Here is a 20,525-nt window from a genome sequence, read left to right as displayed (position 1 = left end):
AGGGCTGCAGCTGCCATTGAGACAGCTCACTCAGGCACACCAATCTTCTGTGTAACCACCTTGGACACATCACAGACACTTTATTCCTCTGTTTTCCTTCTGTAAAACGCAGCCCACATCACATCGTTCCTTTTACTTCTTGTGTGCCTTGACAGTTTGGACCGAGCCTGCTTCTGCTACTGCCCCACCAGAGACCATCAGTGCAACGGGCTTTCCAAAGGCTGCCGCAGACAAGCAATAAAATGCATTTGCAGCGAACACAGTGTAACCGTCACAGAGTCTTGGCATCATTAGCCAGAGGACAGGGCTTGAAGTAATAAAAGCGAGAGAGAGAACCGATGTGTGGAATGCATCATTTTATGCTCTTTACTATCTTTATGGCTGGACTGTGAATAATTAAACCACCAATGAAAACCAGCAGTCTGCAGCTGAGATACAATGAATGACATAGATGATTTGTCTTTGGAAGCTACCCCTGAACAAAATTTTACACTCTAATAGAAAACAAATTAATGTCCATTTCCATTTTTATGGAAAATAAAGCCATTTTTCTTCCTGAAAGAAGCATGTATCTGTACTGTACACAAGAGGGCACCAGCCCTTAGCAGTGTGCCCAATGCAACCACTGGGGCAGCCGGACGGGATGGTCCTCGTCAAATAAAGAGGGAAATATTTGGACCAGCATTTCCTCGGATGGGTGGCTGCACTCTCGTACCTTCTCCGCACCTGAGAAATTGCTGAGACCTCCTGTTCAGTGCAGGCTCAGCCCTGGTCCTGCGTGACCCCATTGGCAACTCAGCATGGGCTTGTGAGCACATCCCTGTAACCTAAACTCCTTGGACTCCTCCCTTGACCAGGAACACAGGGCTGATGCGTCCCTCATTCCCAGAAAAAACAGAACTGACTGTTAAATACAAGCTTTCTGGCAGATTATGAATGAATAAAGTTTAAATTTTCAGAGAATATTTGACAGCATCCTTGGAAGGCAAGCACATGTGAATTCCTAATGTGAAATGGATGATTTTTGCCTGGCCCAAGACTAGCTCAGACACCCTGGATGTGCTGCATTCTCAGCTGGGTGTTGCACTGACATGACAACTTAAATCTCCACAATATTCCTCCCGCCCCAGTCTCCGTCATCCTGCAAAAGTTAGAACAACTGATTTGTTGCAAGCAATCTTACCTTTTCTCCCACCATTCCAGGCTCTCCTACTGGACCAATGAAACCCATTAGACCCTGAGGAAAGAGAAAAGCGTAATTAATTTTCAGTTTTATTTGCTGAGAAAGTAAACACTTTCTTTGGTCCACCTTGCTGGTTGAAATAGCACAGCATCCCTCATATACTGCTCAGTAATTCCTACTGGCTACCAGAGCGGACAGAGTTGCTCCCGGCCATGGGAATGTCTAACTCCACAGCTGGTTCTGCTTTAGGCACCAGCTGGAACGGCAGCACTAGGATCTGCAAGAGCCACAACGCGCAGTATAGGGGATGAGTTAAGTACGTTTCGTAGAAAGGCTGAGGCCATAGCGTGGCTTTGTTTTGCAAGCATTTCCCAAAACGTCAGCGCAGCTTCCCCAAGAGCATCAATAGCGGGAGCTCCTGGGTTGCACCGACTCTGGGAGTTACCATCGTTTTAACTGCTCTTCTGGGTAGACTTCCTCTGGGTTAATCTGAGCTGCCTCAAACCCTCGTGCAAGCTAATTTTGCCCTGGATAGTGTCACGCTGTTGGGATGTCAGTAGGAAATAAAGGTCCGAGGACACAGCCAGAGGGGCCAGCAGATCTATCACGACTCAGAAACTATCTTGGGAAAAACCCCCAGTCTAAGCTCAGGATTTGTCAGGATTTAACGAAGTTTGCGATAATGAAGAAACAAACAGAACCGCTTTTAATTAGGAAGATGGAAACAGATGCAATCTCAAGCTAAGATTCCTGAGAATTAAAATAGAGCAGCCTCCCTACCAACTTCAGTGGGTTTCTGGCCCTAGAGATGCTAGGGACCATCCCTTCTGCCATGGTAGGCTCGCTCTCTCTCTCACTGCATGATTTTCATCCAAGGGTCATTGGGAGATAGATATCTATATTTAGTTCCTCCATTAAGTCTGTCACTAAAGGGATTCATCTCCTGTTGAAACACTTCATAACCTGCCCACAGTTGGCATGGATGGTGTCAAATTAAGCCATGCCCCAGCTTGTTTGATTTTAGGCAACAGTCTGATTGGTACTGGGAGGTGGCTGCTGAGCAAGTCAGAGGCAGGGGAAGGATTCTCCAGGGGTATCATCTTACTCTCCCTCTTTTCAAAAATAATTTGAAATCTTCATAATAAATTGTAAAGTTCCTCTATGCAAATGCATCTCACCTTTTCAATTCAACATCAAGGAAGTTTTTCAAATGGCACACTCGAGAAAGCATTCAGCTTGAACAAACGCAACGGGAAAAAAGCTACACTAGCAAGGCAACTTCTGGAGTGTGGTCTCAGAAAAGGGAGAGCTTTTCACCCTGCTATCTCCTTTCTGGGGGAACAGCAAGAAAAGAAGCAAAAGTTTCCTCTCTTCATTGCTTTCTCTGTTCCTGGCTGGCCTGACACGTGTGCAGTCCGTAGAGGAGCTCTCTGCAGTCTGCGCGTTGCTGTGGTTCTGTTTACATCAGTGCGCTGGCAGTGTGAAGTGATACCCCCAGCGACGGAGGAGCATCCAGCACCGACAGAGCCGCCTACTCACAGGTTGTGCAACTCCTCCCGCCACCAAAAGCCTCTCTCTCACCACGAAATTATGCTCACAACGTAAAGCTGTAGCGCAAAATCACCAGCCTCATTGCTATTCTCATGTGTGTGAGGCTCAGCAGACCCATTCAGAGACACAAACCGCAATGTGGGTCGCTCTCCAATGACTTTCAGAGGGAAGAGCTTCCGACGATGACTCCAAACACCAAGAGACGTCATGCACTAACATTCCTCAAATTAAATGCCATCCTTTGAACATCACTGGAGACAGGAGCTCCTCTCTGAGGCATGCTGATGGGCTCAGCAAAAGCATCTCTCACTCGGATGCTCAGCTGGCTTCGCCTCTTGCAGGGAGCAGCCCCACACTCTCCACTCTGAGCAGCCCTTGTCACACTCTGGCACGGGAGCAACACCCAGGTGAAAAAAATCATAAGGCAAAGAGCTCAGCGGGGATGTCAGAGCCTGGATTTAGATGCTTGCATTAAAAATTTATCCAGAGATGATGTCCCAGAAAAGCGGCATGCCACTGTGGAAATACCGATTAACCACGGGAAAACAGCTACTACCAGGAAAGCTCTACCATCCCTTCAGGGGCTGGATGTCACCAACCCTTCTGACATTAGCACTGAAACGGTCTTTGCTGTGTCCGAAGCTGAAGCATTTCCAGTGCACAAGCGTGCCATTGTGGCCAGGCTACACGGACAAAGCACGCGTGGGAGCAAAGCAGTGCTGGCCTCAGCAGCAGATTGCCCAATGCAGGAACCAAATGGAGAGCAGGCAAAGGCTGCCACTGGGTGGCATTGCCGAAGGCTGCTGAATCAATTATCCTTTCAATTAGACACAAGTGCAGATACATAGCTGATAACCATATCCAGTTACTGAAGTTTTCCAGTAGCCCAAGGCCACGAAGAAGGCAAATGTTAAGGCAGAGGAGAGAATGGCAAAGCAATGAGATGAAACAAGGAAATGCATTGCTAGGCAAAACCAAGGTAATAAAGCAAGAAAGAATAAATCTGTTCCTTCATTTCCAATTTCTCAGAAAAACTGCAGAACTCTCTCTCTCCATGGGAAGATGATCTCTTAAGACGTTTCTCTGTTACTTAGGTCAGTCCCTGCAGAAGAAGAGAGATCCCTGCTCTTGCAGCAAATGTTGTTACCACTCAGAACAAGACTGTTGCAAAAACACTTCTGAGGGGCTTGGGGTGCAGCGTTGCATATCCAAACTCAGGCTTGAAGGCTAGTATTTCTGATACACTGTCCACAGCAGCAGCGTCTCCCACCCTGAACAATCTCTAAGGAACCTGGGTCATGAAGAAGTACATGAACATACACTAGTTGTGTTTCCCAGCCAAGCTGGTGGTGCTCTACAGATGGTTTGCAGAGCACCGACCGCAGCGTGCCAAGCGGCCCACAAACCCAACACCCCCCTGAGACCCCCCTCGCTGTCACGGATGTGCCATTTGTTACCACAGCTTGTGCAGAAACCTGCCAGCCCTGCCAGCGCAAGCCAGGGAGAGGCAAACGCTGCACCCGCTGCGCGGGTAAACGTCAGGATGGAGGGCGAACCCAGCCAAAATTTCTGGCCTGGTTTGTACTCCAAAACCGGGGAAAATTCTGTCTGCACTGGTACACCATGGTTGTGCTCAAGGGAAGATGTCACTGCTCCCTGTGTACCCAGCAAGAGGAGCATCCCACGGTGTGACCACGGTAGAGCAGGGACCCTGTGACGTGGCCAGGCTCCCAGCACAGGAGCTCTGTGGTGTTTGCAGCCCATACTGTCTGCTCTGGGCTAACTTAACTAACGGTGCTGTGTCTGCAAGCAGACACAAATCCGGATAGATACGTCTAGGCAAAATAAATCTCAGTAAATTATTGGGAGTATATGAAACAACTCGGGGAGATTGGGTAATGATGTTCTTCACCGGCCAAAAGGGGACAGACATTAAAGGGAACACAAGCAGCAAAAGATTTAGGTTTTAAGAACCAGAAAAGCCACCGGTGGCAAATATTAAATCAAAGCATACAGGAATTGTGGCCATTACGCTAAAATGGCTGCGGCATAACATATTTTTCCCAGGTTCCCAGGGCTGAAAAGAAGCCCTGCATCAAACATGACTCCAGGCAGTGTGTGTAACGATGCACGTGAAGTCCCAGCAGCAGTGGCTGCCCGGATAAAGGCCCACAGTATACAGGAAAGAATGTAAAACATTTATATTAGACGGGGAGTTCAGCATGTCGCTCATGATTCAGTCTGCTGTATTCCCCAGCCAAGGGCATGGCGGAAAAGGGATGGAGATTGTTAAAAAGTTGCTGGGAGCTTGGGGGGAAGGAAAGGGGGGGGACTGGCGGGTTGTAATTCCTAACTCCTGTCTGGCTTTCCCCATTTATTGTCCAGCCCTGTCATAATTAAGCCCCCCCTCTTGGCTGCATCAACAGAGAGCAAGTCAGCAATGAAGCCTTGCATAAATCATAGCCCATTTGAGAGAAACAACCGAAAGGCGAGCCCAGCGTGAGCAGGGTCTCCCAGGGACGGGACCGCCAGTCGCTCCCAGCAGGAACCGATCATGGCCTTTCTGTTTTACTGGTTCGCTAGAACTCAAAACAAAACAAACCAGGGACAAAGGATGGGAGGGAGTAAATGTACAATCCTCCCATTCAGATGAAAGAAAGGGAAAGTAAAACAGTAAATATCACAGTTTAAGGGAGGACGCTCTGACCCGCAAAGAAAAGCCATGCGGTTTAACCCCCTGTGCACCGGAGCTCAGCCGTAGCCTGGGGCCGCGCTGGGTTCCCACCGCCGTCTGGGGAGCGAGGGAAGGAAAGGTGGAGACACGCTGAAAACACACCTTGTCAGATCAAAGAGGCTGCACACAGTACAGTGCCTGCAAATCCCTGGATGAGAGCTCAGAAAGAGATACTCTGGAGGAGAAGGTAAATGCATTGGGAAAGGCGCTGCTCTAAGATGTGGGAAACACCGGTGCAATTCCCTGCTCGGTTCTCAGCGACCCATTTGACCTTGGTCAAGTCAATCCATATCTCCACATGTCAGAACCCACCTGCAAAACTGACATTACAGCACATCCCTCCTTTGTAAGAGCACCGAAAGGAAAATACATTAGGGAGATAACCAATGGTGCTGGTTTCCTTTGACGAATTATTTTAGAATAATATCTGATATTGGGACAACATGCTTCTCCCTCGAGGGAAGAGATACCCCCAAGGGGCCGTGGAGTGACTGCCCGTCCCAGCACGGTGCGATGGGTGCGTGGCTGACCCTAACACTGCCATGCGAGTGAGCAGGGCACTTCTTGTACAGGAGGAGGGATTCAGAAAGCTGTTCCTGCCACGACAGGACCTCCTCATTCCCATTAAGGATGTAGGTCAACCTGAGCCGCTTTCAGCTGGCACAACTCTTCACGGATGTTTTCAGTCTCTAGTGCAGAGCAGGGGGGGGTCCATGGGCTTGCAGTACCCTTCCCCAGTTTGCTATCCTGTCTGCTGCAGGGTGTTGCTTCTCCCACAGGGCTGTCTGACCTTCAACATGGGCATTTCGGGGACATCCTCCTGCTCTGCATTCCCAGCTCTGGAGCAGGAAGGCTGGTGGCCTGGGCCAGAGGCCCCGTACCCTTCTTCATATTCTTCTGCCTCCATCTACTGGCAAGGAAGGGTTAAATCACACATTTCCAGGGTACAGGGGAGCCCAGCAGCTGGAGTCCTTCCAGCATATGAAGACAACAAGCATCTTATGAATGAACTTCCTGACTCAGTGTCCTTGCAATGGAAAAACAACACATGAGGGACTGCCCTGTGGCTTAAAACCTCATTTTTCCAATGAGAGCTCAAGTGTCACTGGAAACCTTATAGAAACTCCCATGTTTGCCCAAACAGATGTCCCTAAGAAAGGGACGAGAACTCCGATTAGAGGGATGGCTAATCTTTTCTCATGCTGTTATGCTGAGGGTTTCCACTCCGAGGGAACCTGTAGAGAGGGCAGAGCAAGTTTGAAAAGTTTGACCACTCCTATTGTGCCTATGGAACAGAAAACATCAAGGCCTCCACAAGAGAAAACAGGTGAGCTGAAGGTGTCTTTTAGTGCCAAGTGACCTTGGCAGCCCGACCTCTCAGAGCTCTGCAAAAAACCAACCCAGCCCCAACACCAAATGCTGAAGCTTAGGTGGAGGGAGGAATGAAAACCCAACACTCCAGCATTGTTTAGCAAAGGTGTGATAGGAAAGGAGGTTATTTCTCACTAATCTGGTGTGACGTTTTTGTTCTAATGACTTGACCGGTACAGAAATGGAAATTCTTTCTGGGTGATATTTCTAGACAGAGACTAATTGACTAAGAATAATAGAGGCAGCTTTCATACCACTGCGCTGGTTTCAGTGTCAGCAGAGGACAGCTGTGTTTTCTTTTTGGTGAAGAGTGTCTACAGTTCTCACCCAAGGTCAGTCCTGAGGGAGGTTAAAGAATAATAATCCTAATGATGCTTTGTCCTTCAAGGACAACATCTTGTTAAGGATCTCAAAGCACTTCTAAGTATTCATTTTTAACTGTAATACAACAGTACCTGTAGGTGCCACCTGAAAACAGGAGGCGTTGCGCTAAGCACTGTTCAGAGCTGTCTCACGCCTTCCACAGGAGGGGAAACTGAGGCACAGAGCACTGGAAGGTGTTACCTGAGATCATGCAGAATCTGATAAAGCTGCAACTAGAACTCAGATGTGTGGAACAACTTTTCTTCTTCAGTTGTTGCTCTTCATGGAGTAAATTATTAACCACAATATAGAAACAGCTTTAATTTCCAAATAGAAATAACTATCCTTGATATATACTGAGACTTATCAGATTGATGGTACTGAAAAGGATCCACCTTGGTTTTTTCGGCTTGCTTGGTCAGAAGTCCACGGAAGAAGTGACCCCCAGCTGTTGCATACAGGGGAAAGAAGAACCAGAGAGGCTGACAAGCTAAACCAAACCAAACTTGCTGACCATTCGGCAGGGAAAGTGCTGGGAAGGACAGCTGTGCTGAGAAGCAACATCCCCTTTGCAGGGCCAGCTGCTGCAGCCAGCTTGGTGTGGTCACGTCCGAACGCACAGAACATGTTGGAGGCTCTGTGGCTGCAATTTCAGGGTTGGTGGTGGACAAACTGGTTGGATTCAATCACAGAGACATGGGAACAATTGTTTCTTTTTCCTTGATGACTGTGGTTCCCCTGAAGCCTACAGGGATGATGCATGTCCCCTGCTACCCCAGCAGAACATTCTATCTTGCGGTAGAGCGAAACACAGCTAAGTGCCTCTCTCCCCAGGGCCTGGTTTCTTCAGCTGCTGTCTCCTCTGCTCCCAAAAAAATCCAGTGGAAGTCAAAGCAGCAGAGCACCTAAAGTAGAGGATCCTACCCTTAAAATCTATATAGGCAAAGCCTGGAAATTGGCCTTTTAGGGATAAGAGGAATACACAGAAATTCATAATCTTTTTCCTGACCATGGCTTTGCCTCCTTGAGAAGCACAGCGGTCATACGTCCTGTACTGCTGCCAGTGCTGACAGCACATCCACCTGAACTGTGACTTTATCAGAGCACTCCACCTATGGAAAAACCTCCAGTTTAAAATAGACACCATGGTCACTGTCAGTGCTGTTCACCAAGAGCTTCAGCCAGACTAAGAGCACGCCAGCTGAAGCACCAGGACTGCGGACACGTTTGAGGTGGCCAGAAGTCCCTGGCCACTGTCCTCTGCCTGCACCCTGGCCATCCAGGAGACATTGTACACAGGAGATCATCAAACAGACAAGGAAAACAAAGAGTTTACCTGCTCACCAACTTTCCCTGGTCGGCCACGGTTTCCTGGCTCACCCTGCAGGACAAGGAGAGACAAGGCACACAGGTTACTTGGTGCTGGTAGTCAGACCCTCAGTACAACATGATTCTTTGTACACTCATGATCTGGGCTGCTGCGTGTGAACTGAGGAAAAAACTGCAAGAAACAACATCTTACAAAACCCACTATGACTTGAAAGATAATCCAAAGCAAGAAACACAGCTGACACAAACATGGAGCAAAGACTCACTGTTCTGGAGATAAATGCCCCCAAAGCAGCTGGTCCTGCTGGTTGTTGTGGTAAACCCTCAAACCAAATTCAGACACTGAAATACAAGCTGCCTGCTTTCCTGTAGCATAGCCTAGTCCCGGTTCCTTTATCCCCATGTTTAATAAGGCATGAGTTCTCATCAGGGATGTTCCTGAAGTTGGGGTGTTTTTGACCCAAGTAAAACAGATAGACAAAGACAGAAACGCATCAGCAGCAGGTAGGAAGGGCCAAAGGATTTGAGGAGCATCTAGGGAAAGCAAGAGTGCGGACACCATGGGAAGGTGTAGTTCCTGAAAGACAGAGGAGAAGGGATCTAGAAAATTCACCTGCTGGTGGAAGTGTCACAAGAATAAAAGACAACCCAAATATTCCCAGGCAATGCTGCAACCTGGTTCTGCTCTTGCAAGAGCTCAAGCAGAGGCACGTTACTGTCACACAGAGCATCCACATGAAAACCACAGAAAGAACCTACATGAGCTAAATCACAGTGCAGGATGAGAGAAATGCAGAGAATAAGAAAAATGAGAGGTGAAGAGAAAAGCAGGAGGAGGAGAATTTCAAACCCACCAGGGAGAAGGGCAGCCGTGGCAGCACTCGAAGGCCGGCGGAGTGCCCCTGGACAGGCCATCCAGAGGCCAGGCTCACCCCTAACCAGTATTGTCTCCGGGTGACGGCAGCTGTATTTTCTCAGTAGGCAGATACTCCAGATGTGCTGCCAGACCACATTTTTGTTATTTACTGTTTGAAGAGGTTGTTTTTGTTGGGTTTTCTCTTTCCTTCTGAGTGTGGGTTTGTGGAGCAGACTGCCCTGGGATGGCTCCTGCTGCTAATTAGGCAGCAAAGATAGGAATGATGTGCATTGTTTTAGAACAAAAACATGGAAGAGCAGTGGAAAATAAGATGAGGTGATGGAGGGGGGGTTGGTTAATATCAAAGGAGGAACACACTTGTTTATAATAAGGCACATGGCTTAAAAAATGCACCATCGTTCTTTTTGCTGAAGAAACCAAGCAGAAGCAGAGACCCCAAAATTCAGAGAAAGAGGTAAACCCTCAGTACCCCTTGTCCTCTCTGGAATGAATACCCTAGGCTTGGAGCATGGTAAAGTTGAGAAAAGATACTTCCCTTCCTTTCCTCCCTTCCACCCACTGCTTCTCTGATCATGAACAAACTCTTTCCTCACCTTTAGCCCATCGGGACCAGGTCTTCCAGGAAATCCCTTCCGGCCAGATCGACCCTGAAATACATGGAAGAACAATAAATGTAAAAAGCTTGCAGCTGCCCTTGATCACAGCAGTGTGTCTGTGAACCTATATGGTGCAGCTTGCAAGCAATGCTCCCAGTGAATCCAGGGGGCTAGAGATGTAGCAGTCCTTACTGAGGCCAAGGCAACACAAGAGGAAAGCTCTGTGTCTCGAGCGACACCAGGTTTGACCCATGGGGAACATGCCTAGACAGCTACTCCAAGTTTCAGCCCATTTCTGACCCTCCAGCTCGATTCCATTGCTTAAATATCTCATCAGAAACATTATGCGGAAACATTATACGGACTATAATCAGCCAAGCCAAGGGCTTTGTTGCTGCTCTTTAGTTTATGATGTGCCGCATTCAGCTGGATTTATTCTACTTCCAGCAGTTTTCTTGTAGCCATGCCAGCAAGGACACCAGTAGCCTGAGCATTCAAAAATGGTACTTTCCTAGCGTTGGCAGGGAGTTGGCCATATAAGCTTCTAACGGGCTCCATCCCTGGCATTCAGAGAGGATTTGGGAGTAGGATGATCCCTACAGTGGGGGAAGCCAGGCTGACATTCACAGCTACAGCTCAGAAAAGCAGAAATAAACCTGCAGACCGAAAGGTTCATGTTGAGCCTTCCCTTTGGCTAGAAGAATACTTATGGTGCTGTCCCAGGCACTGGAGTAACAGGATTTATTATGTTGCTCCAGAAAGGAATAAAGGTGTCTACCTGAACAGTTGAGGAAATGCAAGATAAAGCCTTTATTTTCTGATCCACCTAGAAGCTCCAGCACAGTTACCAATTTTCGAGATATTTTACTATCCTGCAATGACAATTATGTACATAAACATTAAAAAATCCTGAGCTGGCAAGCTTACAGATATGACAATATGTTTTTTACTTCTTCTGTGTTTCTGTGATACATCACTGTGTTCAGAGTGATGCAGAGGTCAAAAAGGACTCTGTTTCACTGTCCGGTCTTTTTTCTTGCTTTTCCCTCTACTCATCGAAAAATACTATAAATCAAGGAAGAAATACCAGAGCTGGTTACAGAGATGGTTTCCAGTCAACGTGCTTTATCTTGAGGATGAACTATTTAAACGCTAGAGAGTTTTTCAAGGTCTGAGACTTTAAGCAAGTTATAAAATTAGAGTCCCACTCAACACCCCGTTGACTTTCAGCCATCCGGGATCAAGCAATTGCACCAAGCCCTGGACAATACAATATTTCTTAGAAGGGCAGATCACTTTCCAAACCAGGAGATTTGAAGCTTTATGTTAATTTAATTACAATTCCATTGCAAGGTCAACAGAGCTGTTAGTGACTGAGTAAATGACTGAAACCTACCTCTGGACCAGGGACTCCTGGTGGTCCTAAGGGTCCTTCATCTCCCTGAAGTGAAAAGAAATTAAAATAAAAGGCAAAGTAGTGACAAAATTTGGACTCACCACGCAGCAACAACGAAAGGTCTGCAGTATGAGCAGCAGTTAAACACAGGCTGTGTGCTCAGCTGTCACATTTTAACAACCGAGTCCTTCTGAATCTTAGAGCAGGCAGCTCAGCATCTCTAAGGTTTCCCATCTCCCTTCCCCATCTCAGGAAAAAAAATCTAAAGTCAAGTCCTGCCAGTAAAGGCCATCCAAAATTTGACCAAAGTCAACACCAGTTGATTGGGCCTATCACGGGCTGGATTTGGCCCATAGGGAACCCTGGGCATGCTCACATGACTCGGCTTCATTTGATCTGGCAGGGATTCGAATGCTGCAGAGCGCTCTGCTCTTTTTCTTTCTTTCTTTCTTTTTTTTTTGCCCCACAAAAAGGGCGTTGCAAAATTTCCCACAGAACCACTTGGCAACCATATGAAGGTTTCCCTTTTGCTTTCAAATGGGACTACACATGCTGCAGGATGGAGCTATCTCAAAATCTCACACAGCAATTGGACTCGGTCCTCTCCCTTGGCTCTACACCAATTTCTAATGTGATAGGATCAGATCTACAGTTTCTAGGAGACCTTCAATTAAGCTTCACAAAAATTATCTCAAGTGTCTAAAACCAACTGCCAAGAGAGAAATTAAAAGCGCCCTTGGCAGCCACAGTTCTGGCTGTTCTCATTTAGGTGGTCAGCCGTGGTAATGAAGTGGCACGAGCTGGCGGGCTGAAGATGGGACTGGAAGTCAGGAACCCAGTTCAATGGGCTCAGACAAACCACCCACAACACGCCACACTTCTAAAGAAGATGTAATCCACAGCCTTGACCTACCGCCTCGGGTAACAGCAGCAGTAAAGGCACAGTGGTGTGGTCTGGTGCACATTCAAAGTCCTTCAGCGTATCTTATGTCAAAGTCCATGTCCATGTCTTCAGTCTTACTTTTACACTCACTAACTCGAGTGAATTGAAGGCAGCTTGGTCATGCCTGCCTGAACCTGGAATGCAGGGCTTCGATTCCCTTTGTAAATTGCCTAGAATTTTTTTTTTCCTATTTTAGTGCAAGTAAATGAGCTAATTTGCATTAATCCCATTTAGAGAGCAAGCAAAAGAATTCCCAGAAAAAGTTAAGAATTATTAGTGCTATTAGACCGAGCTCCTGCCCATGCATGCACTGAGTGTTATTTGCACAATGTCTCATGACTCTGGACAAACAGCTTACACTGGCCTAAATGAGAAGAAGCTACACTGAAGTCACTGGAGTCACAACAGGATAAACAGAGCGTACTCAGGCCTTCTCTGCTGGTGCTAGAAAATATTTGCAGCTCCAGGACAATTAAATCAGTGATAATTGTTAATTGTCCCTTTTTAGTGACTGTGAGTGGAATGAAGCTTCAAGCTTTCACATGAAGTGATAAGTGAAGGCTGCAAGTTCCGAGATGCTGAGGCGAATGAATCTTTGCAGAACAGAAATTTCAGTTTATGTGCTCTTTTTACATAAATATATTGCCCCGTGTGAGAAAGTGGTGTCTGCAGGTCTCACAGTTGAAAGAAAACTTACTTAAAAGGAGCAGAAAGCAAAAACCAGGTCAGGGCATGCCTGTGCAAGGGGATGTGCAGGGAAAAGGGCATTAACACCCGTTCCGGGTGTGTGTGGGTTGTGGGGGAACAGACTTTAAAAGAAAAGCCAATGCAGAGTTTAGGGTCAGCAGACGCCAGCAGCGACTGGAAGCAAAGATCACAGGACTGCAACTTAGTGGAAGCTCCTCTTCTGCAGGTCTCTGATCACTGAATATAAATAAGTATTTGCTTTCAGATTCAGAGGGACCGGAGGATTTCAAGTCGCAGGCACCATTTCAGCATGCATTTATCTTCAAAATTCAAAATTATTCCTTAAATCCAATCTGCTTTTGGTCTGAGGACACTCACCTCTTGTCCAGGCAGTCCTCTCGGCCCAGGTAAACCTCGTGCTCCTGGCTTTCCCTGAGAAAGAGCCAAAGGAAAAGATACTCAGAAAATAGAAACATAAGCTCTGAAGAGCAATTAAAATGAGAAAGTCTCTTTCACAGCCACGGGACATCATCCAATGTCAATTTTGTTACAGAAAAAAAATTGAAAAAAGAAAACCCTGCACTTGGAGGGACCTCAAGCCAAACAGACCAAGCTGAAACGCTGGCCAGGACAATCTTTAGGAATCTCCAGGGCTTTCTCTCTCTCCCCTTCTCACTACTTTGTTTTCCCTGGCTGCTTCCCACCCCACACAGAGCTTCAATCTCTGCTCCACTCACCTTCAGGCCTTCAGGACCATTTTCTCCAGGAGGGCCAATATCACCTGGGAAGCCCTGAAGAAAATGAGAAATAGTCAGGGTGCATAGGTGGACTTTTGCAGCCAGCTTCAGAGGACAGCCTCTCTGAGAGTTTTAATTAAAAGCTAAGGGCCAAGACACTCATTACGTGCTGGCAGCGTCCGTGCGTGGGCCACCGCGCGGCTTCTAGAGGGAATGAAACAAGACAATGGGAGCCGTGCTATCGCTTTGATTCAAGAGCAGCCTTTCCCAGCAGCTCCCTTTAGGTCCATCTTCTTAGAAGATTTATTGCTGTGAGGGCCTCCCTGTCATCACACAGCTAAAAATGGCAATTTGGGTTTTAATTAATCTTTATGAGTCAGCACACTCATAATCTCACTGCTCCGAGAAACGAACTGCACGCCTCAGCGACAAAGGGAAGCAGGCGAGGAATTAGGAAAGGTGCTGACATGCTCATTAGCTGCCGCCTTCAGCCAGGCAGCGACTCCTTTCCGCCCACCAGCCCTTCACTGAGGAAGCAAAGGAATCTGCGGTTATTTCCAATAGCAACAAAGAGGAACGATTGCTAAGTGGCAGCACTCGACCAAGAGCCCTTCCAGACCCAACAAAATACCAGAACACTGATGAAGGGAAAACAGACCATCAGTTGTGCTGGAAGTGGCTCTCTAGCACCTTACAGACGTTGTCTGATTACTTATGAAGGAGAAAAATGACAAAGTGCTGGGGGAAGCTGATCCTGCATTTAAGGTATCACTGTGACAATTTTTTTGGTAAGGGCAGTAAGGGTCTTTTTCTACTTGAAATGGTATTTTGTGGGGTAAAGACTGAATAAACCCTCCACGATATCTATAATAAAAAGTGGAACGAAAAACCAGGAAACCGTGAGGTGCAGAATGGGTCATGAACCCATCTTGATCCTCCCTACACTCCTGTACCATCATACCCAAGCAGAGAAGTGAAGCCCTACACTGAAAAGAGGAGGTAGGTGGAAAGTGAGATGCAAGATTAAAGAAGTGAGTGTTCTGCCCCGCAAGAGCAGTTGAAGAACAACTTCAAGGGCCAGAGAACAACATGGTGAGTAGAAAGACCAGTGTCCACAGAGTCTGGCCAGTGGCTCGAAGACAATCTGGGGCTCTTGCCAGGTTAGAGATAATCTTTGGGGACTGACCTTTCTAAACAAAACCAGAACAAGCTGTTACATATAGGACTTACACAGGAAGATTGGGAAGAAAAAGGCTTGGAATGGTAGTTGGAGATCAGGAAATCTGAGTGCAGGGTGGTCAGAGGGTACAAGATGGACAGTTTGTCCCATCTCCCACTTTGAACAAAAGTGGACCTCAATTCATTAGATAACAGTAAATCCTACAACACAGCAAAACTCTCTCTGTTTCAGCTTTTCTGGAGCCCTGGTGTGCCATTGTCCTAAAGCAATCCATCTGCCCGTCGTTAGCAAAGGCTCTGACCCCAGAACACACCAGTTTTGGGTTGGTAAATGTGTCAGAGCTCAGGCATCACGGTGAGCGGTGGCAGCCGTCCCCTCCCTCCGTCGGGCTGGGTGCCCACGTGGGAGGCAGCGTTCGGCTCTTGCTTTCCGTATGAATTAGCAACAGCTATACACATATGCCTCCCAATCAAAACCCTATGTGGGCCTGTCTGTACACGGCTCGAGAGCTAAAAACCTCCAGTGGGGAAAGGAGATAGGCATCTCTAACGGTCTCTCAAATGCCACATGGGTGTTTATCAGAGAGCTGATTCTCAGTGGGGCGGCAAGCTGCAGACATCGAAAAACTACTGCTGCAGAGGCAAAACGAGATGGGAGAGAGGTGTTATCGTGTGGGTTTGCTGAAGAAAGGATGCTGCAGAAGTTACCAAGAAAGAAAAGATACGAGAAGGAGGTGGTGGGACATACCTCAGGGCCAGGTGGTCCTGGAAACCCGACTGGACCTTTGTCACCGACTTTTCCCTGCAGAAATCAGAAAAACATGGAGAAAAGTGAGCTGGCTCCTGGCTATTGGCTTTCCTGTTTAGAATAGCACACCCCTGCCAAGCTGGGCGCTGAACCTTTAGAAAGGGAGATGAGGAAGCAGAGGACGCTTGGTTACTTACCAGGGGGCCTGCTTTCCCTCGTGCCCCAGGGACCCCAGGCAAACCCTGGCTGCCCTGAGAGAGAGACACATTTTTTTCAGAAAAACACAATGAAGCATCAAAAAACACCAATTCCCCAGGCTCCAGCTCCAGTTTCTGCAGCAGAGAGACAAGCACTTTCTAAGGGCTAAACTCAGCCTGCAAGGAGCTGGGACACTTGCACTAATGTCAGCGAGATGTTTCTGCTAAAGCCAGGGCTGAATTTAGCCCCGAAGAACACATGAGCTGCTGCAGTTAGTTGTGGCTCGGAGCCAGGTAGGCCCCGGTGCAGTGCTAAGTACAGCATTAGTCAGCTGAAGTCAGTATCATATTGTAGTCACAGGGGAGAAGTCATTTGCTTAGAAGTTATGCACGGTGTTAAGTGCTTCACTGGGTCAGGGTTTAAGTTGCTGCGCTGAACAGACAAAGTCTCCAAGTCTGCAGCCGCTGGACCACACACATTCACACCCATCCCCATCAATCCCATCCATCACTTCCAATTTCTGCATGAAGATATGGCCCCTTTTATAGAAAGTCCCTAGTAGAACTTCTTTTGTTAGGAGTAACAACAAGATTCATATATTGACACGGGTTTTAGAAAGGCACAGCGTGCCCCAAATGAGAACTATCCAAGCAGGGGAACCTGTCAGTGGGATGCAGCTAGTGCCAGCTCATCATGGCTTAAGACGAGCTGAGAAGGCTGGTGGCCACACATACTACTACGTAAGGGAAAAAAAATGATGGAGAAAAGAAAAACAATTACCTTGTCTCCTTGGAAGCCGATATCTCCTGGAACACCTGCTCCTCCCTGATCACCCTGGATACACATCACCAGAGAGTTAAAATAGGCAACAGCAACAGCCCAAACGCCCAGGTAGATGCTAGACGGTGCATTGTACAGCAAAAGTCTCATCACTAGCTCCATTCAAAACTGAACCACTGGCAAAATGTAGATCATATTAACTGTAACAACAATCCTGAACGAAGTATGTATTTCCCAACATTGATTCTAAAGTGAGAAATGAAACTGCAGGAGAGAGAAAAATATGAATTCCCAAGCATTGTGTTTCTATAGAAGCTGCAAGAAGAGAGACTTCGTTCCTCTGGCTAACAGCAACCGTGAAGGTGGTGAAGTGTTAAAATTCAGCTGAACAGAAGAGCTAGTTTGGTTTTCCATGAATGGACCTTTTCTCTCATAAGGCTCTATAGAAAAGAAAACAATACTCGGGGTTTCTGTGAGCGTATCCTAGTGCTGGCATCAAAGATCAATCCTCTTACATAAGAAAACAAGAGTAACTTCCAGTTATGCTTTAGTACCATCTCGCTGCCAATATCTAGGCTGAGATTCCCCAGGAGGGGTAGGCTGGTGTTCATTGGGATGGGAATCCCTTCTTCGAGCACACCACCATTGACAGTATTTCCTAGCCAAGCTATCTTTCTTTCCCCTCTTTGGACCATCCTAAAGATTCTGACTCCCTGGGTAGAAAATAAGTATCCCTGAAGGTTTTCTTAGGAGCGGTGGGCTTTCTTGCATTGCCTCGTAGCCCTGCTGTGAGCAGGTTGTTGGACCAGATGACCTCTTGATGTCCCTTCCAACCTCATTTATTTAGTGATTTACTTAAACAAAGGATGAGTCAACGACGGGGCAGAGAAAGGAAAATTCTACTTGGGAAGGCGAAGAAGGAATGACTAGAAAAACTTGGTACACTGACAAGACCCAACAGAAATAACTGTTAGAGGAACTCTGTCCCATGCACAGCACATGCCTCGAAATTTGGCTTCCTAGTAAGGGAACAAGCTATACAAGAGCAGAGAGCTATATGTTTAAACATAGTCCACATGGAAGACATATGGACTCCTGCGACAGCCAAAGTCTACAAAGAGATGACAGAGGAAGTCTACTTCTACTCAAGCAAAATCCACCCACTTGTTATCAGAGAGTTGAAATAATTCCAACTACTTCAGTAACATGCAGGGGATAATGAAATTGTGAACGGTTAAGGCTTGAGTTGGGAAAGACTTTTTGGAGACAACTTTTTCAGAAGAAAAATAATTAAGAACTATGAAGATTCAATGATGGAAACATTTCACGGATTCATGCTAAATTTGCTTAAATGTTTTGGTAAATGTTCCCAGAACATTTCACTGAACCATCTTCAAAACAAATCTTTTATATAGCAAAACTGAAATGTTGCTCTTAAAAAAACTTAAATTAATTTTACTCGTTTGGTTTTTAACCTAAAATATTTTAATTTGAGTCAAATAACCAACATTTTGCTTCCTCTAAACTATTTTCCATCTATCTTTTTTTTTTTTTTTTGGCAATGCAAGCAAATGGAAACAATCAGCTATTTACAAACAGCCAGCTTCAGTTCGGATGAACCCCAAGAATTAGATACAATAGAGAAGGCAAAAAAACTACTGTATGACCCAGCTCATTTCCAGCCATTGCCAGATTTCTCTCATCTTCTGTGAATTTTCTACTTATTTTATCTAGTCCAAGGCTTAAAACACTGAAAGCTACTCTAATTCTGGCTCCTGCCAGAAGACAGCAGGAAAATAGTTTTTCTTGAAAGTGAGAGGTTTGCTCTGAAAACTTCTTGTCTTTATCACCTATGCTGAGGGTCAAAAAAAAAAGATTTTTTTTTTTTTTATTAAGCAGTTTTCTACCCGGACAGTAGACCGTTTTGGAAGAAATACTTGGGACATTAAGAAATGACTACTATAAGAAAAGAGTTTCCTGAGCATAGCAAAAGGCAGGAACAAACCTTTATCACTGACCTTTAAGCAAAGTGGGATAGTGACTGCATCACAGAGAAAAGAGTTTTCAAACAACTCTAGAAATGGGCATTAGAGAGGGTAAGAAGGAAGCAGGAAAGACAAAACACATCTCTTATCTTTAGCTGGGCTCCACGCAAGACGTTCACACGCTATGGCAATAGCACAGCAAAATGTCACGGCATGAACGATCCATCTGCAATGGCCATTAATACCTTAAACCGAAACTGAGGTCTAGGGCATCCCCTTTCACCTGCCTTGAGCACAGTAAATCTGAAACTGTGACTCAGGGTGTGTGTCCTTAACGTGAGGGAAAAAATAAGGAGGAAAGAGGTCAGGCATGTTTAATATTAAAAAAAGCGATGCCGAGATGATGAAAAGGGGCTGCGAGCATGGGGAGGAGGAGGAATGTACAATCTGAAATTACAAACAGGCTCTGCACGTGGGATATTGCCTATGTTTCATGTTTCACCTATAAAAAGACATGCAGCTTCAGAGACCCTGAGGCCCTTCTTAACATCACCCGGACAGAATGGGGGTTACGAGGGAAGTGACAGATTTGCAAGGGCGAGGCGTGTTTGCTGTCTGTAGGACGCAGAGGAGGTCGCTGTGCAAAAAAACCTCATTTTGCTCTTGATTGGACTTTCTCCAATCTTTTTCCAACACTTTCTGCTTGGCAATATAAGGGGAGCTAACACTGCAAAACTACTAGCGGTATTTTACTGAGCTGTCCCCTTCACAAGTTACAGATGTCCTGATTCCTAAAACTCCTTTACATGAACAAGTAGTTAGGATTTCCTCCACTTCCTCCACCTTTCCTTTGTACTCATCACATCACGTGGTCTTCTCAAGACCACTCTTTATTTCAGGGTTATATAGTAATTCCACTTCTCCCTATTAGAGCAGATGCATCGCTCTCAACATATAAATGGAAGCAGAAGGATGACCCATTGTGTAGGAAAACCGAAGCTGTAAAAAACATCATTAACTGCTGCGGTACCAACCTTTTTTGGGGGATGTGGAAGGGGTTGGCTAGCATTGCTGTGCTCTGCACTTGCCTGTCTAGCTGCTAAAATCAAAGATGTGATTTCTGCAGGAGGAGTGGGATGTTGCCCCTTATTATAGTTCATGCCTGGCCTCCACCATGTGATGCACGCATTTGAGATTAATGAGCTGCACCTTATAGAATATTGAACAAGGCAACTGTCCTGGTTTCGGCTGGGATAGAGTTAAATTTCTTCCTAGTGCTGTGTTTTGGATTTAGTATGAGAAGAATGTTGATAACGCACTGATGTTTTCAGTTGTTGCTAAGTACCCTGCTAGTCAAGGACATTCAGCTCAAGAAAAACAAAACAAAACAAAACAGGCGTTGGGAGGGAGCACAGCCAGGACAGCCAGCCCAGCTGGCCAACGGGGTATTCCATACCATGTGACATCATGCTCAGTATATGAATGATGGGCATGTTCCAGGAAGTAGCGATCGCTACTTGGTTATTGGTCAGCGCGGGTGGTGAGCAATTGCATTGTGCATCACTCATTTTGTATATTCTATCATTATAATTATTATTTTCCCTTTTCTGTTCTATTAAACTGTCTTCATCTCAACCCATGGGTTTTTCTCACTCTCACCCTTCTGATTCTCCCCCGCGGCGGGGTGGGGGGGGTGTGGGAGGTAGCGAGCGGCTGTGTGGTGTTTGGCTGCCTGCCAGGTTAAACCACAACAGCAACATAGGAAACAAACTCCAAAAAACAGTAAAAAACACCTTCTCATGGAAGGGGAAAACCCTCTCAGCGTTGAAGCAGGTTCCTACTCCTGTCATGGCAAAGGGGAATGGTAG

General features: G+C 46.4%; 1 protein-coding gene across 1 annotated transcript in view; it reads right to left on the bottom strand.

Moving 5' to 3' along the window:
* Window positions 1–20,525, bottom strand: part of COL27A1 (collagen, type XXVII, alpha 1) — a gene marked incomplete at its 5' end in the record, with an annotated part of 152,145 nt that overhangs the window by 61,523 nt on the left and 70,097 nt on the right. The window contains 9 exons of the mRNA XM_009581850.1: window positions 1,184–1,237; window positions 8,539–8,583; window positions 10,002–10,055; window positions 11,401–11,445; window positions 13,409–13,462; window positions 13,768–13,821; window positions 15,695–15,748; window positions 15,892–15,945; window positions 16,673–16,726. Coding sequence (XP_009580145.1) covers window positions 1,184–1,237; window positions 8,539–8,583; window positions 10,002–10,055; window positions 11,401–11,445; window positions 13,409–13,462; window positions 13,768–13,821; window positions 15,695–15,748; window positions 15,892–15,945; window positions 16,673–16,726 — 468 coding nt within the window. The remainder of the gene's footprint in view (window positions 1–1,183; window positions 1,238–8,538; window positions 8,584–10,001; window positions 10,056–11,400; window positions 11,446–13,408; window positions 13,463–13,767; window positions 13,822–15,694; window positions 15,749–15,891; window positions 15,946–16,672; window positions 16,727–20,525) is intronic.

Source organism: Fulmarus glacialis, unplaced genomic scaffold (assembly GCF_000690835.1).
Source record: "Fulmarus glacialis isolate BGI_N327 unplaced genomic scaffold, ASM69083v1 scaffold1717, whole genome shotgun sequence".
In the NCBI taxonomy this organism is placed as follows: domain Eukaryota; kingdom Metazoa; phylum Chordata; class Aves; order Procellariiformes; family Procellariidae; genus Fulmarus; species Fulmarus glacialis.
The sequence above is the reverse complement of the archived record's forward strand: the minus strand, read 5'-3'. Positions and strand labels throughout refer to the sequence as shown.